The sequence below is a fragment of the Meles meles genome, chromosome 3 (genome assembly GCF_922984935.1).
Source record: "Meles meles chromosome 3, mMelMel3.1 paternal haplotype, whole genome shotgun sequence".
In the NCBI taxonomy this organism is placed as follows: Eukaryota; Metazoa; Chordata; class Mammalia; order Carnivora; family Mustelidae; genus Meles; species Meles meles.
Window position 1 is genome coordinate 89,614,088 of NC_060068.1, and position 16,853 is coordinate 89,630,940.

The 16,853-nt window shown below is 37.9% G+C and overlaps 1 protein-coding gene across 2 annotated transcripts in view; it reads left to right on the plus strand.

Moving 5' to 3' along the window:
- SREK1IP1 (SREK1 interacting protein 1) overlaps positions 1-16,853 on the plus strand; it is a 42,704-nt gene that overhangs the window by 4,135 nt on the left and 21,716 nt on the right. For both annotated transcript variants that reach the window (XM_045999885.1, XM_045999886.1), the window contains exon 2: positions 5,500-5,547. In XM_045999885.1, the coding sequence (XP_045855841.1) occupies positions 5,500-5,547 (48 nt within the window). The remainder of the gene's footprint in view (positions 1-5,499; positions 5,548-16,853) is intronic.

Genomic DNA, 16,853 nt, shown 5'->3' on the forward strand with positions numbered 1-16,853 from the left:
TGCTGCACATTGCTGCTGAAGTAATTTTCTTAACTGTATATCTAATCCTGTCATTCGTGGCATGGGGTGGGCGGCAGGTGGTAAGAAGTTAGTTCTTGGCTTCTATCTGTGAATTTCATATTTCTCTATCCCCCAGATCAAGATTTTAAATATTTCCATCACCGTAGGAAGGCGTTGTTAGTCATTTCCCCCTTCCCTTGCCTAAATAACCGTTATTTTTATTTCAATTGTCCTTTTTTATTTTTTATTTTATTATTATTATTATTATTTTAGATTTTATTTATTTACTTAGTGAGAGAGCATGAAGGGGAGAGTGTCAGAGGGAGAAGCAGACTCCCTGCTGAGCAGGGAGCCTGATTCGGGACTCCATCCTGGGACTCCAGGATCATGACCTGAGCCAAAGGCAGCCACTTAACCAACTGAGCCACCCAGGCATCCCCTTTTTTCTTTTTAAATTGTCCTTCTTTTGTAATTGTTCTTCCAGTGCCTATCTTCCTCAGATGGGCAAGTGACACTGTGGACACAAGTTTCATAGCTAGTAACTGGAAGCTGCATACATTACTGATTCCCAAGTGCTAAGTATTAAGTTTCTAACCTCAAATGAACAAGCATTTGTTGAGGACATCTATCTAGCAAGGCTACACCATGCTAAGCAGAGAGCTGTATAAAGCATCGGATGGCATGTTCTGGAAGCTAGAAAAACAAACTCTCTCTACTCCTTTAAGTTTCTGGGAGGTAAAAGACAGCCATTTACCTGAGCCCTTCCACTCAAGTTGTTTAAGAGAGTTCTAAATCCAGAGTAAGCCCTTGCTGATATTTAATAAGTAAAGAGATAAAGACCTCTGCAGTTTATTCCTAAAACCATCAGTTAGTAAAATTTTGTTATAAATCTATAATGTGCCTTCTCTGAAGAATTTACAAGTGCAGTTAGTTGTTAGAGAATCTTGCACAACAGCAACTCTTATGTTGGGTTTTTTGAGGGAGCTTTTTAATTTGGTTTTTGAGAAGATAATTCATCCACATGCGGCAGATTTTAAAGGTAGCAAAAGGTGTATAGTGACATATCTCTCACCCTTTCTACCCCTGGAGGCACTTCTTTTTTCCAGGTAACTAATTTGTATTCTTAGAGATCTTTTTTGTATATCTCCATCTATATATAAATAAAATCTACATATAATCTGTATTTTACCTGTATCTAATCTTCTTTCATATAAATGGCAACCTACCATAAGCACTGTTCCATACCTTGCTTTTTTCCTTTATATCTTAGAGATCGTCAGATATCATTAAGACTAACCATAATTGGGCGCCTGGGTGGCTCAGTGGGTTAAAGCCGCTGCCTTCGGCTCAGGTCATGATCCCGGGGTCCTGGGATCGAGTCCCGCTTCGGGCTCTCTGCTCAGCAGGGAGCCTGCTTTCTCCTCTCTCTCTCTGCCTGCTACTCTGCCTGCTTATGATCTCTGTCTGTCAAATAAATAAATAAATAAAATCTTAAAAATAAAAAAAGACTAACCATAATTTATATGTCTAAATTATTTCCACTCTTCAATTATTATAAATGATGCTATAGTGAATAACTTTGTATGTAAGTCAATATAAGTATGAATTTGTGCAAGCAAATTGTGAAGATTCATTCCCAAATGGGGACGTGCTAGGTCAAAGTAGTATGTACATTATAGTTCTGATAGGTTTTGTCAGCTTGCTTTCCAGAGGGGTGGTATTGATTTATGCTACTATTCAGCACTGTATGGGAGTGTTTCTGCCCCATACTCTCTTCAACCCTTTCTTTTCTATTATGATAGGGAAAAATGTAATCTTGGTATAGATTTTAATGTACATTTAATTTGTTATGAGTAAGGATGAGCATTTCCATGTTTCAAACTTGTTTTTGTGAGCTTTCTGTTTAGCTCTTTTGCTGATTTTTTTTCTTTGTGTTGGTTTTTGGGTTTTTTTCATAATGATTGTCTGGGTTTTATACAGTAGGCATAATTGCCCTTTATTGGTGCTGTGAGTTGCAAATATTTGTTCCTACATTTTCCTTTGTCTTTTGAGTTTGTTTTAGCTGGTCTCTGCCATTTTTTTTTATGTAGGCAATTTTATAAGTTTTTATAGAATGGTTTTTGGATTATAGGTCATGATTACAAAGGAACATTTGGAGGGACACAGGCTCTATTACTCTGAACAGTGTTAAGCAAACTTTAAAGAGGAATGGAACGAAGAACAGCATGAGAACCTCTGATGGGGAAATGGCTAACTTCTAATGGAAGTAATAAGGGCCTCTCAATATGGCCTTGCTATTCAGTTTGACATGGATGAGTACAGTTGTGTCAGCAGAGTTCTTGTTCCAAACAACAGAAACTGACTAGTTAATTGAAGAAGAAAATGAAATATCTCAAGTAGCCCACAGAATGTAAGCAAAGGCTAGATAGCAAGGCTTGGAAAACAGTTGAAACCAAGGGCACCCATAGCCAAGATGGTGGACAGCCCCAGCCCTGGTTAGGAGTGCTCTCTGTGGCATCACTGCCACTAGAAACTACACCTTGACAGGAGAATGAGTGAAATGTCCCCACTTCATAGAGTCACTTTTCTCTGATTTATCATATCAGAGGCGTCAGATTCAACGTCTCAGGTAGAAGCATTCATTTGGCCCAGCAGTCGTGAAAATTAGGACAAATGAAGCTTGAAATTTTAACTTAACCAAAAGCTGGGGAGGACATAGTTGATATAGAGTTATTTATTTAGAGTTCTTGTTGTGTTGCCCGTTTCTGTAAAAGTTACAACTTTGTTAAAGAAGATGACCTACTCTGAAAAAGTTTGATAGTTCGTTCATTCTAAAAGTACGAGATAGAGTTCATCATAAATAAGTTAATTTCTCATAAGTGCTGAGATGAGATCATTTCAGATCTTTCCATTACAACATTTTTAGTTTATCATAGGAATGGTAATGGCGCTTTTAGAACAGTTTTGTTCTGTCTCATTCAGCTTCTATGGTTTCTATGGAAACAGACTTAACATTGACCTGGATTCTCTGAGCTTTTTTTCCAATAGGCAATTATTTCATAATGAAAGAGCCTCATATTTTATTATTAATCCAGTGTTATACCACAACTCTGCTACAGTGCGGCATATGCATTCCCACCCTATGCAGTGCAAACCACAAGGTTTATGAGAAAAAATGAGATTGGGGCACAATAGTCAAAAACTTCATCCGTGATACATAAAAAATGATAGAAACCTAATAACCGCAGCACAGTTTTGCGCATGTTAATTGCTTAAAACGCACATAAATAATACAGTAAATAGGGTACTATACCTTGTAAAAGACCTGAAATTTGCTGTGGAAGCAGACTTCGTAAGAATTGCAGTTTGTGAATTGTTCTGAAATAATGGTAGGAAGAGGATAATGTGAAATCAGATCAGCGTTATAACAGCATATGTGGATGGGCACATGCTGATCTGAGGTCACTAGAAATATGCTGGGGTGAGTCTTTACATGTGTTTTGTATATTCCTAGGAGCCTCAGAGCAACTGGGTACCACTTTCTGCATTCATCTAGGTTTTTCATGGACAAAAGTCACATTATGTTCAAGTCATCTAGGTTTTTCATGGACAAAAGTCACATTATGTTCAAGTCATTTTCTCTTACATCAATTGAAACAAATTTATGTTTTTAAAACAAGCATTATAGCATACCTGACTGTATTTTTAGTAGGATTACTCAGTAATGTGTATTTTAAAGTAAATTTGGGATTAGAGAAAAATGACTAATGTTTTGATTTCATAGCAGTGAAGAGATAGTTTAAAAGTGATCTTTGTTTTAAAATTAACATTATTAGGGGCACCTGGGTGGCTCAGTGGGTTAAGCCTCTGCCTTAGGCTCAGGTCATGATCTCAGGGTCCTGGGATCGGGCCCCACATCAGGCTCTCTGCTCAGCGGGAAGCCTGCTTCTCCCTTTCTCTCTCTGCCTGCCTCTCTGCCTACTTGTGATCTCTCTCTCTGTCAAATAAATAAATAAATCTAAAAAATAAATAAATAAATAAAATTAACATTGTTTTATATTTATATCCCATTTACTTTAATTTATTAGTGAATTTGGGCTATATTTCCATATGAAGGATTTAGGAGTTTGATGCCTTGCATTAAAGTAATGGAAGAATTCTTTCCTGACCTTCTGGTTGCCAGAAGCCCTTAATGGAGGTGAAAATTAGTTTCAACTCTATATATTGTACAACCATAAAAAGGAATGATCTTCTGATATGTGCTACAGTTTGGATGATCTTGAAAACATTATGCTAAGTAAAATAAGTCAGACACAAAAGGATAAATATTGTATGTTTCCACTTATATGAGATCTTAGAATAGGTAAATTTATAGAGGCAGAAAGTAGGATAGAGATTACCATGGGCTCAAGGTAAGGGGGAATGGGCAGTTATTGTTTAATAGGTTTAGTTATTGTTTGGGATGATGAAAGATTTTGGAAATCGTGGTGATGGCTGTATAACTTTGTAAATGTTCTCAGTGCTACTGAATTCCACACTTAAAAGTGGTTAAGGGGATAAATTTTATGTATATTTTATTACAAAATCAGTTTCAATTTATTTCATCTGTTACTGTCTTCCAACATGGCTTGCGTGTAGCACTAATGATAGAGACACCGTAAATATTTCTGAACATTGCTTGGACTGGATATGTGACTAGCAGTTTCCCTTGTCAGAATCTGATTGCTGAATTCAGATGTTTCTTAGAATAGTTAGCAATTAAAGAATTTTTCTGGATTTTCACCAATTTCTTTTAAAAAATCAGTTTTTCTTCTAAAGGAGAGCAGAAAAACATTGGTTATCTCAAATGTTCATATACATATGTATAATAACTAGTATTTATAGTGAATATATGTATGCATATACATATATAACTAATTATTTACATTTTAGGGACAAGCTGAAAACTCTGGAATTTCTTCCTTAGTGTTCTAGAATTTCTGGAATGTTTAAGCTCTTGACTATAACACTGCATTTCTGTTAAAGAAAAATGTATTCTGGAATTATTCTTGAAATACTGTCAAATAAAATAACATGAGTGAATTGGCTTTTCCAGTGATTTCGAACATCCTTAACAATTTAAAGAATAGGGTTACTAATTTGGGTCAGGAATGATTTTTTTTAAAGAAAGAAATTCTACAAAAAGAGGTTTCTTAGCTTTTTTTTTTAAAGGTTTTTTTTTTAAAATATTTTATTTATTTATTTGACACAGAGAGAGAGAGAGATCACAAGTAGTCAGAGAGGCAGGCAGAGAGAGAGGAGGAAGCAGGCTCCCCGCTGAGCAGAGAGCCCGATGCGGGGCTCGATCCCAGGACCCTGAGATCATGACCTGAGCCGAAGGCAGAGGCTTAACCAACTGAGCCACCCAGGCGCCCCTATTTCTTAGCTTTTTCATGTGAAAAAATTCTTGTGTTTCTTCTTTTTACATGTCTCCTAAAATGTCATCCAATTTTATTTCAGGTTGCAACAAGGATAGTGTCCGAGCTGGCTGTAAAAAATGTGGATATCGTAAGTACATTAAAAAAAATAATATTTCAAAGAGTAAATCATTGCCTCTTTGGGCTGTATGATTTGGCATCCTGATTTCAGTGTCCTGATTTCAGCATAGTTCTGTAGCCTTATTAGTTAGCCCGGATTTGCATATGATTCAGAAATTGGCCCTAAACAGTTCCTTTCTTCCCTGCTGTAGACTCAGTGACAGGTGGCTATATATTTAGTGACTAGCAAAGATGTCAAATTCAAGTGGGGGAGATTTAGGAGAGAGTATATTCAGAAAAAAAAAGTACACATATACTTAATCTTTTACTCCTTGTCTTTCTAGTTACTGGGTGAAAAGGGGAAAGCAATGAAAATTATTTTTAAAGGTTTTTCCTATTGACTAAATTTAGTCTTTTTTTTTTTTTAAAAGATTTTATTTATTTGAGAGAGAGACAGTGAGAGAGAGCATGAGAGGGGAGAAAGTCAGAGGGAGAAGCAGACTCTCCAAGGAGCAGGGAGCCCGATGTGGGACTCGATCCCAGGACTCTGGGATCATGACCTGAGCTGAAGGCAGTCACTTAACCAACTGAGCCACCCAGGCGCCCCTAAATTTAGTCTTTTTAAGGATGAAATTGGTCATAGAATTTCTGCTCACAGGCAAAAGTTGCTTAAACAGTCATTCATCTCTATTATGAACAATGAAATGGAATAGAAAAATAAACTTTAACATGTACAATTACATAGCTTAAATTTGTAATTATGTACCACAAATATCATTTCTTTAGTTAAATGTAATAATTCCTAAAGCTGTGATAACAGGGAGAACAGTAGCTTTTGTTGTTTTATAAATTGGAGACCATACACATGAGCCTGGACTATAGTTAATACTCCATATAAAATTAATTTAATTAATTTACACAGAAGTAGAGTTACATTTGATGCACAATGTTACCTGAGCTTCAGATGTACAACATAATGTTAAGTTTATACTTCAGGCTGTGCTTGCCACAAGGGTAGTTACCATTGGTCATCGTACAGTGCTATTATAAAATATCATCGACTATATATATTTCCTATGCTGTACAGAAAAGTTATTTTTAAAAAGATAAATGTGATGTAAAAAATAAAAGATGTCCATGCAAGAACATGTGCTAAGAGAGCCCTCAGTACATAAATCTTCATTAAAAAGGCTCATAATGAAAGCATGCTGAGAGCACCAAGTCACATTCTTCCAAGCAAAGGCTGAAATGCGGCACAAGGGAATTTTGCTCAGTTAGCAAAAGTGGGAGTATAAGCATACATATCCTTCATTTAAATAAAAACTCGTAAAGAATATACTTTCTTGTAAGAAATAACTGCAGTGAAATTTTTTTCTGTGTTTTAAACTTACATGTATTTATTTCTGCTTTGTTTCCTTTCTTTAAATCTTTGCTAATTTCTATGTTCCATTTCTTGATTTAGGACTTAAGAACCTGCTCACTCATGCTCTCTCTCTTCCTTACATGCTGTTTTATTTACTTCAAAATCTAGAATGGACTTTCCAGTCTGTCTAAAATACCAGTTTATCTACTTGGACTTCTTTTTAAGGGATATCTGGGTGGCTCAGTCTGTTAAGCATCTGCCTTCCGCTCGGGCCATGATCCCAGGTCCCTGGGATCAAGCCCCACATCAGGCTTCTTGCTCAACAGGAAGTCTGGTTTTCCCTCTCTGTCAACCTGGCACTCCCCCTGCTTTTTCTCTCTCCCTGTTTATCTCTGTCAAATAAGTAAAAAAAAAAAAAAAAAAAAGATTTGTAGGAAAATAATAAAAATAATTTTTTGGAAATAGAGTATTTGTTGATCTAGTCACCTTACTGTTATTTTGTTTTACACAATGATGCAAGTATCTGTAGAAATTGGATTTTTTTTTTTTTTTTGAGAAGGCAGGTAAGCAGATAGGCAGTCTAAGTTTATTTTCTTCTGCTTTATTATTTTAATCTATTATTTTAGTGATTAAGTTACTAAATAACTTCTCATTTGGCTCCTATGGAAAATTCAGTAATACTTCCCTTCTGGTTAAACTGGGGTTATAGGGGTGCCTGGGTGGCTCAGTGGATTAAAGCCTCTGCCTTCAGCTCAGGTCATGATCCCAGGGTCCTGGGATAGAGCTCCGCATCTGGCTGTCTGCTCAGCAGGGAGCCTGCTTCCACCTCTCTCTCTCTGCCTACTTGTGATCTCTGCCTGTCAAATAAATAAATAAAATCTTAAAAACTTGAGTAATAAACATCTTTTTTTTTTCTTTTCAGTGAAACAGAATTCGTTGTTTATGCACCACACCCAGTGCTCCATGCAATATGTGCCCTCCATAATACCCACCGCCAGGCTCCCCCAACCTCCCACCCCCCACCCCTTCAGAACCCTCAGATTGCTTTTCAGAGTCCATAGTCTCTCATGGTTCATCTCCCCTTCCAGTTTCCCTCAACTCCCTTCTCCTCTCCATCTCCCCATGTCCTCCATGTTATTTGTTATGCTCCACAAATAAGTGAAACCATAGGATAATTGACTCTCTCTGCTTGACTTATTTCACCCAGCATAATCTCTTCCAGTCCCGTCCATGTTGATAGAAAAGTTGGGTATTCATCCTTTCTGATGGAGGCATAATACTCCATAGTAGGTTATAAACATCTTTTAAAGATGACGATCTTTTCCATTTACATGTCTTTGTGATAGAAACTACATTTTAAAAATTACCTGTTATTTGCAGTCCAAAATCTTTGTTTTGATGGCAGATGCAATAGAAAAGTGCATGAAACTCTTTGAAATGTTTTTAATGCCTAAAAATGTGCATATTCATTAGTCAGTCACAAAAGAGTATTGTCTCTCTAGTGTTGTGAAACTAATGGTTTAGGTTGTACTATTTTAAAAATTTTAATACTTGATTGAAAAGATTTTATTGTCAATATGTTTCAATAGTGGTTATATTGTTTTTAAGTTTCAAGTTAAGAATGAGTGTGTTACTAAATAACATGGATGTCACTTTTTCATGGAAGTTTCCTCAACAAAATAAGAAGAATTTTTATTTCTGTGATAAGTTGTTGAGTTTTTTTGGAGTTGGCAACTTCTGAATATTTAAAAGCTACAAGGGCACTTAGCCTTTCTCCATAGAATAAATGTCTCAAATAATTTTGATAGTTCTCAGAAAATATACCTTTAAAAAGTTCAGTTCAGTTTAGTATACTCAGTAGTGGAGCATTTGATCATAGCAGCAGGAAATAAAAACATACCGAAATACCTTTAAAGTTTATTTAACTTGAAATGCTTATTGATTAATAGACATTCATGATCTTTTCTTTGCCTGTGGGTCTGCTCATTATTGTTTCTCGCAGACTTTTAAGTGCAAATATCTGAAATGCATTTGCTACTTTTTAATAGTTTGTTTCTTTAGAGATAAGCAGTGAAAAATAGTAAATCTGAGTGCAAAATCATTTTATCTTTAGTTCTCATTAGTGGTAATACTGCCTGCCCCACAACCGCCCCTGGAAATCTGTAGCCTTTTTTTTTTTTTTTAAGTTGTCCATACGGGGTTGAGGGCAACAGTAGGATGTTTAGTATGTAAGGTATAGGGATTATAAACATCCTGTAATGTATAGGGCAATATTGGACAGTGAAGAATTATCTGCCTCAAAATGACAATGGCCACCCCCTTTGAGAATTTTTTCTCATTGTTTTAGGTTTTATTCCCCTCTATCTTGTATAGTCTTTTCTAGTACCTAATTTGAAAACTGTTTTTAAAAATAACTCATTTTTTAAAAATTTTTAAAAATTAAAAAAAATTAAAATAACTTATTTAAATCTGGTGTTTCCAAAAGTACAACTTTGTTTTATAGAAACAGCCACTCTTTTTTGCCCCACGTTTATATTTTTGGCCTTACATGATTTTATATAGGCAAACTTATATCTAATAATAACAAATATGTCATGAAGCAAACTGTGCAGATTCAGGCCTATATGGGGAGGGATAAAAAAAGTACAGAATGTATATAGTCTCCTATTTCAAAAATTTGTGTCAGAAAAGTAAGGAACTGTCTTAGTTCTTATGGACTATTATAACAAAATACCACAAGCCCAGTAGCATATAAATAGAAATTATTGCTCATTGGAGAGGCTGACAGTCCCAAGTTCAGGGTGCCAGCAAGTTTTCCAGGTCCTAGACTTTTCATTTTAAATTCACATGGTGGGGGCATCTGGGTGGCTCAGTGGGTTAAAGCCTCTGCTTTCAGCTCAGGTCATGATCCCAGGGTCCTGGGATTGAGCCCCACATCTGGCTCTCTGCTCAGCGGGGAGCCTGCTTCCCTTCCTCTCTCTCTGGCTGCCTCTCTGCCTACCTCTGATCTCTGTCTGTCAAATAAATAAATAAAATCTTTTAAAAAAATAAATAAATTCACATGGTGGAAAGGACTAGGGATTTCTCTGAAGTCTTTTATAAGGCAGTAATCCCATTCATGAGGGTACACCCTCAGAACCTAATAACCTCCCAAAGGTTCCATCCACTAATACCATTCTCTTTGGGGGTTAGAATTTCAACATACGAATTTTGGTGGGACACAAAGATTCAGGTCATAACAGGAACATACTGAATACAATTGACCCTTGAACAACATAGGTTTGAACTGCACAGGTTTAATTTTAAGTCTTTTTTTTTTTTTTTTAATAAATACAGTATAACAGTGGAACAGGAACCACCACATCTCCCCTCCCCACCTGCACTTAGCCAAGATAGATCCTAGAGTAATACCTGTTTCTTGCTCTTTTCCTGGGAATGTGGAAAATGTCCTTCCTTGTGGAGCCCAGGGAAGGTGATAACCAGGGGAAGCCAAAATACCTTTACCCCTCTCTCTAGGTCACTTGTTCCACCTGATTTACTTTATGTGATTCTAATGCAGTTTCTACTCATGGAAAATGCTGTCAAGGGGTAAGCTGCCAGTTTCCCTGCAATATTAGCTACCCTCTTCAGAAAATATTCAGCACCTTGGACAGTGCCCCACCCTAGGGCCCACTCTTCTCTCTGGTGCTAACCTGCCCTTGGTGTCCTCCTGCACCCCCTTGGTCAGGGGGTTGTGGGGTGGCATGTTATTATGTGGCCCTTGGTTACTTCACCAAGAGTCCTTCCCTAGAGCCTGTTTCTTGCACCTCCTTGTTCAAGACCTCAATGAACTGAGTTCCAGCCTTCTCTGCAAGTTTTCTCCACCATTGCTTTGTTTTTCATCATGTGTTTACTTGTATCTTACTTTTCTATCACATAAAATACAGTATTTCAGTTTGGGGGGGAACCAGAAGTTATATGTGGATTTTTGACTACCTGGAGATCATTTCCCCAACCCCTGTGTTCAAGGGTCAACTGTAATTACTGGAAGGGAATTCAGGATAAATGGAGGGTCTTATATTTAAGATATAATGTATTTATATAGACTAAGGGGATATAGGAGATACAGATACAGGTGATAGGAAAAGATTAAGCAATTTCATCTAAAAGTTATAACAAGGATATCTCTTAACTTGAGAGGAAGCTAGGTGAGAATAAGTACAGATATTTCAGGTGTAGAAATAAAAAATAAAAGGAGATGCTGTCTGGTAAACTTAGGAGGCAGAGCTGGCTGTTTGGGAAGTGGGCCCTGAGTGGGATGGGAAAGTGGTTGAACAATAGTTTTAAGTCAGACATAAGTTTGGAAAAGTCACTGAGGAAAATAGGACAGACCAAAAAAAATGAAATGCTTTGTGTTTGTGCTAACGTTCATCAATGTGTGATTATGCTCAAACATTGCTTGATTTGCTCAGGGATAGGCACAATCCAAAGGTTAGCTTTGAGCCAGAGTATTTGTTTTACAGTGAGGTATCATAGAAGAACAAGAATATGAATGAGTCAGAGAGGCTTATAAAAGAGTATTCAGAGAGTCAAGAATGAGAAATTTGATAGACTAGGAGGAAATAAAGGGATTGAGGTCTTAAGATTCCAAAACAGATCGATGCATGGGTGTGAGTGAGAAAGCTAGAAGGATAAAAGATTTGAGTCAAATTACGATGTTAGAGTTCAAAATTTCTGAGATGAACTGCAATGAGATACCACCTCACACCAGTCAGAATGGCTGAAATTAACAAGTCAGGAAATGACAGATGCTGGCGAGGATGTGGAAATGGAATGTTGGTGGGAATGCAAGCTGGTGCAACCACTCTGGAAAACAGCATGGAGGTTCCTCAGAAAGTTGAAAATAGAGCTACCCTACGACCCAGCAATTGCACTACTGGGTATTTACCCTAAAGATACAAATGTAGTGGGTACCTGGGTGGCTCAGTTGTTAAGCGTCTGCCTTCGGCACGGGTCATGATCCCAGGGGGCTCCCTGCTCTGTGGGAAACCTGATTCTCCCTCTCCCACTCCCCCACCTTGTGTTCCCTCTCTTGCTGTCTCTCTTTCTTTGTCAAAGAAATAAATAAATCTTTAAAAAAAAAAAAAAGAGGGGCGCCTGGGTGGCTCAGTGGTTTAGGCTGCTGCCTTCGGCTCAGGTCATGATCTCGGGGTCCTGGGATCGAGTCCCGCATCGGGCTCTCTGCTCAGCGGGGAGCCTGCTTCCCTCTCACTCTCTCTGCCTGCCTCTCTGCCTACTTGTGGTCTCTCTCTGTCAAATAAATAAATTAAAAAATCTTAAAAAAAAAAAAAGAGAGAGAGAGAGAGATACAAATGTAGTGATCCAAAGGGGCACATGCACCCGAATGTTTGTAGCAGCAATGTCCACAACAGCCAAACTATGGAAAGAACCTAATGTCCATCAACAGGTGAATGGGTAAAGAAGATGTGGTATATGTGTACAATGGAATACTATGCAGTCATCAAAAGAAATGAAATCTTGCCATTTGCGACAATAAGAGATTCTTAATCTCACAAAACAAACAGGGTTGCTGGGGGGAGAGGGTGGTGGGGTTATGGACATTGGGGAAGGTATGTGCTATGGTGAGTGCTGTGAAGTGTGTAAAACCTGGCGATTCACAGACTTGTGCCCCTGGGGCTAATAATACATTATATGTTAATAAAAAAATAAAAAATGTAAACACTTCAGGTTCTAACAAGGAGCATGGTGTGGCCATGCCATCTAGAATATCAAGGAACTGAGAAAAGCCATGCAACACTCTAGACTGCCCATTGAGCCTTGTGGAAGGGCTTAGGGTGAAGAACTCGAATATGAGCCTGATTCCAAAGACTTCAGTGGATAGGCTTTGTATAGAGATGCCTTCGGCTCAGGTCATGATCCCAGAGTCCTGGGATTGAGCCCCACATTGGGCTTCCTGCTCAGTAGAGAGCCTGCTTCTCCCACTGCCCCTCGCCCTGCTTGTCCCTGCTTGCTCACTCCTTCTCAAGTAAATAAATAAAATCTTAAAAGAAAGAAAGTCCAGAGGATACTAATAATACAGAGTTAAGCTGTAGAAAAGTGTTCCCAGTGAAGAACCAAATATCCTTTAAAGCAAGTGGTAGAGGGAGCGAACTGCAAATAGGTAGCACAATCTGTCCATTAAGGATTGCATGTTTCAGAAGATGTCATAAAAAGATTGGCAGAAGGGCGCCTGGGTGGCTCAGTGGGTTAAGCCTCTGCCTTTGGCTCAGGTCATGATCTCAGAGTCCTGGGATCGAGCCCCACATCGGGCTCTCTGCTCCGCGGGGAGCCTGCTTCCCCCCTCTCCCCGCCACCATCTGCTGCTCTGTCTACTTGTGATAGCTCTGTCAAATAAATAAATAAAATCTTAAAAAAAAAAAAAAAGATTGGGAGAGAAAGGAGTGATTATCTGTTATGTCAGGGGACCAGAAACAATATGAAGATAAGACTTCAAGGATGATAAATTGATACAGAAGCCTACATTTTTGGAATCACAATGATAGTGATGTGAAGCTTGGTGGAATTAATTGTGTTTAATAATTGAAAAGTTTGTAATGTAGCCTTTATGCTCTCAGAACTGAGAACCTTAGGTAAAGCCAAAGCTGGTTTACTTAGCCCTTGTTCACATGGTCTGTATACTCCATATGCCAGGAAATAAGTACATGAGCACCCTAATTATAAAACAGGAGTTTTTTTCATTCACTGACAGATCTTTATCAGGACGGTCTAAATCCAACTATAGGTTTTATTATTACTTGGCACTTCACATTACCCATCTAGCCACTCCTTGAATGTGGACAAGGGAGAATATGCCTTTCCCTTTATTGGTACAACAAATGGTCATAACCTGACACCGTGTATAAAGTACCTACTTGGTGCCAGAGTCTGGACTAAGTACTTTAAAGATAAAATTAATTATGTCTCATTCTTAAAACAACCCTATGAAGTAGGTTTCACGGTCTCCATTTTTATGAACATTCAAAAGAAAAGACTGACTCTGGCACCAGATCAGTTGCCTCAGTGCAGACCCCCTCTGGCACTTACTAGCTTTGTGACATCAGGGAAGTTGCACTACCATTTGTGTCAGTTTCCTGTCTATAAAATGAGACAATTATAGCCCCTAGCTCCACAGAGTTGTCGTGAAGATTAAATTCGCTAATGCAAGGGTTGAGCTCAATGGTTTGCCATAGGAGTTCCTCAGTAATTATTATTGACTCTTGTTACTGTTATAAATCAGAAAACGGGCTCAGGAGGATTTCTTTATTATTAAGTGGGAAAACTGGAATTGTAGTTTGTGAAACTTGACACTATATCATGGTCTTTTCCCCACCATTTGTAAAAATTGTAAAATATATAACATATATATAACAAATATAAAATTTTTCATTTTAGGCATTTTTAAGTATACAATTGAGGGGCATTAATTACATTCATAGTGTTGTACAGCTGTCTGCACTGTCTATTCTGACACTTGTCATCACCCTAATCAGAAATGCTGTAACCTCTCTTTCTCCAGCCACCCCTTGCCCTGGGCCCCAGACTTTGATACACTTCCTGTTCTATAAATTTGGCCATTCTGGATATATCATGAAAGTGTAACCATACAGTATTTGTACTTTGTGGCTGGCCTACTTCCCTTAGTGTAACATTTCAGAGTCCATCCATGTTGTAGCCTGTGTATGTGTGTGTGTCTGATATACCACGTTGTATAATTCATTCATCTGTTGGTAGGCACTTAGATTGCTTCCGTTTTTTCGTTATTGTGACTAATGGAGCAGTGAAAATCGATGCACAAGTATCTGCTTGAATCCCTCTTTTCAGTTCTTTTGGGTATCTGCCTAGGAGTGGAATGCTGGGTCATCTGTGTCAGCTTTTTGAGGAGCTGCCTAACTGTTTTCCACTAGAAATTTTATATTCCCACTAGAAATGTACAAGAATAACAATTTCTCTTGCTGACATTTATTTTTCTTTTCCTTTTTTTTTTTTAAAGTGTAGCCATCCTCGTAGATAGGAAGTGATATCTCAGTGTGGTTTTGATTTCATTTTCCCTAATGACTGATGATGTTCAGCATCTTTTTATAGTCTTATTGGCCATTTGTATATCTTCTTTGGATTAATGTCTATTCAAGTCTTCCATTCATTTTTAAAGTGAGTTTTTTTGTTCTTGAGTTACAGCACCTGTATAGATACTGGATGTTAAACCCTATCAGATATATTATTTGCAAATATTTTCTCTCATTCTGTAGGTTATCTTTTCACTTTCATAATAATTTCTTTGCAAAAAGGTTTTAAATCTTGATGAAGTCCAGTTCATCATGTTTTTCTTTTGCTGGTGCTGTTGGTAATTTCTTTTTAGATTTATTTATTTATTGGGGAGGGGAGGGCAGAGGAGAGGAAGAGAAACTCTCAAGCAGACTCTATGCTAGGTGTAGAGCCCAACACGGGGCTTAATCCCCCAGCCCTGAGATCACCCCCTGAGCTGAAACCAACAGTCACATGCTTAACTGACTGCACTACCCAGGTGCCCCAGGTGCTCTTGGTGTTTTGTACCTAAGAATCCTTTGCCAAATTCAAGGTCATGAAGACTGACCCTTTACTGTCTCCTAAGAGTTTTATGGTCTTAAATCTTACATTGTTAAGTCTTTGATCCATTTCGAGTCAGTGCTTGCATATGATATGAATAAGATGTTCAACCTTATTATTTTGCATACAGAAATCAAGATGTTTTGGCACCATCTATTGAAGAGACATTCATTCCCCAGTGAGCAGTCTTGACACTCTTGTCAAAAATTGATTGGCCATATGTATATGGTTTATTTCTGGGTTCTTAATTCTGTTCTATTGGCCTATATGTTTATTCTTGTGACAGTACCATTCTGTTTTGATTACTATAATTTTGTGGAAATTTTTGAAATCAAGAAGTGTGAGTCTTCAACTTTTATTCTTTCTCAAGATTGTTTGGCTAGTCAGGGCACCTTGAATTTGGGAATAATCAGCCACTAAAAGGTTGTAACTTGAAATGTCTCTGTGTATCTGTGGCCAGAATTTGTTTCTGGTCACCTAAGAACTTTCTGCTCATTGTCTGCTTATAGTCCATTTAGATAAGAAGTCACAAGAACTGTAATTTGGAATACGATTATTTCCTAATTTTGTTCACTTATTCCCCCAAGGAAAAAAAAAATTAGGAAACTCTATTTGTAGCTTCATGAGTCACTTGTTTTAAGATTAATTTAGGGTCAGTTTCATTGAAGTAAAGCTAAAATGCATGTGAGATGGAGCTCGCTGCCAGTTGTGACTTCAGTATTTTATTTACTTTAAATATTCATTGTAGTATGAAGTGTTTGGGTGCAGAGCTAGCTTAAGTAAAGGGAAAAGTGTATCATCAGGAGTTCTGATCAAAATGGCAAGCTGAACCAAGACTGAAGGTCCTCCTTGTGCTTTGAACACAGAAATGCTGAGAAAATCAGAATAACAACAACAGAAATAACCCAGCTCAAATGAATGAAAGGGAACTCCCCACTGCTGGAAATGAAAAGGAGCTCAAAGCCAGAACAGGGAATAATAGCTGAAAATGATGAGGTCCACAGGCCTACTGGGTAGACTTTATGGATGGGGAATGAAGCCTTAGACCACTGTGGGGTGGCAACGTGGCTAGGGTGGGGACTCTTGCATAAAACCCGACTTTTCTAAAGGCTGCGAAGTGGGGATTAGAAAAATCACATTCACTATCTAGGGAAAGTGGCAAAAACTTTACTGTATGAATTCCTACAAGATAATAATCAGAAGAATACTCATTCAAGAATTGGCAACCCAGGCTTATACCATGTGTAAGTATAAGGAGTGAATTTACACTGCCTCCAGCGAGGCAGAAACTTGTTTTCCAGGTTAAGAAATTAATATTGAAAATTGATCCGGTAGTGGGGCACCTGGTCTGC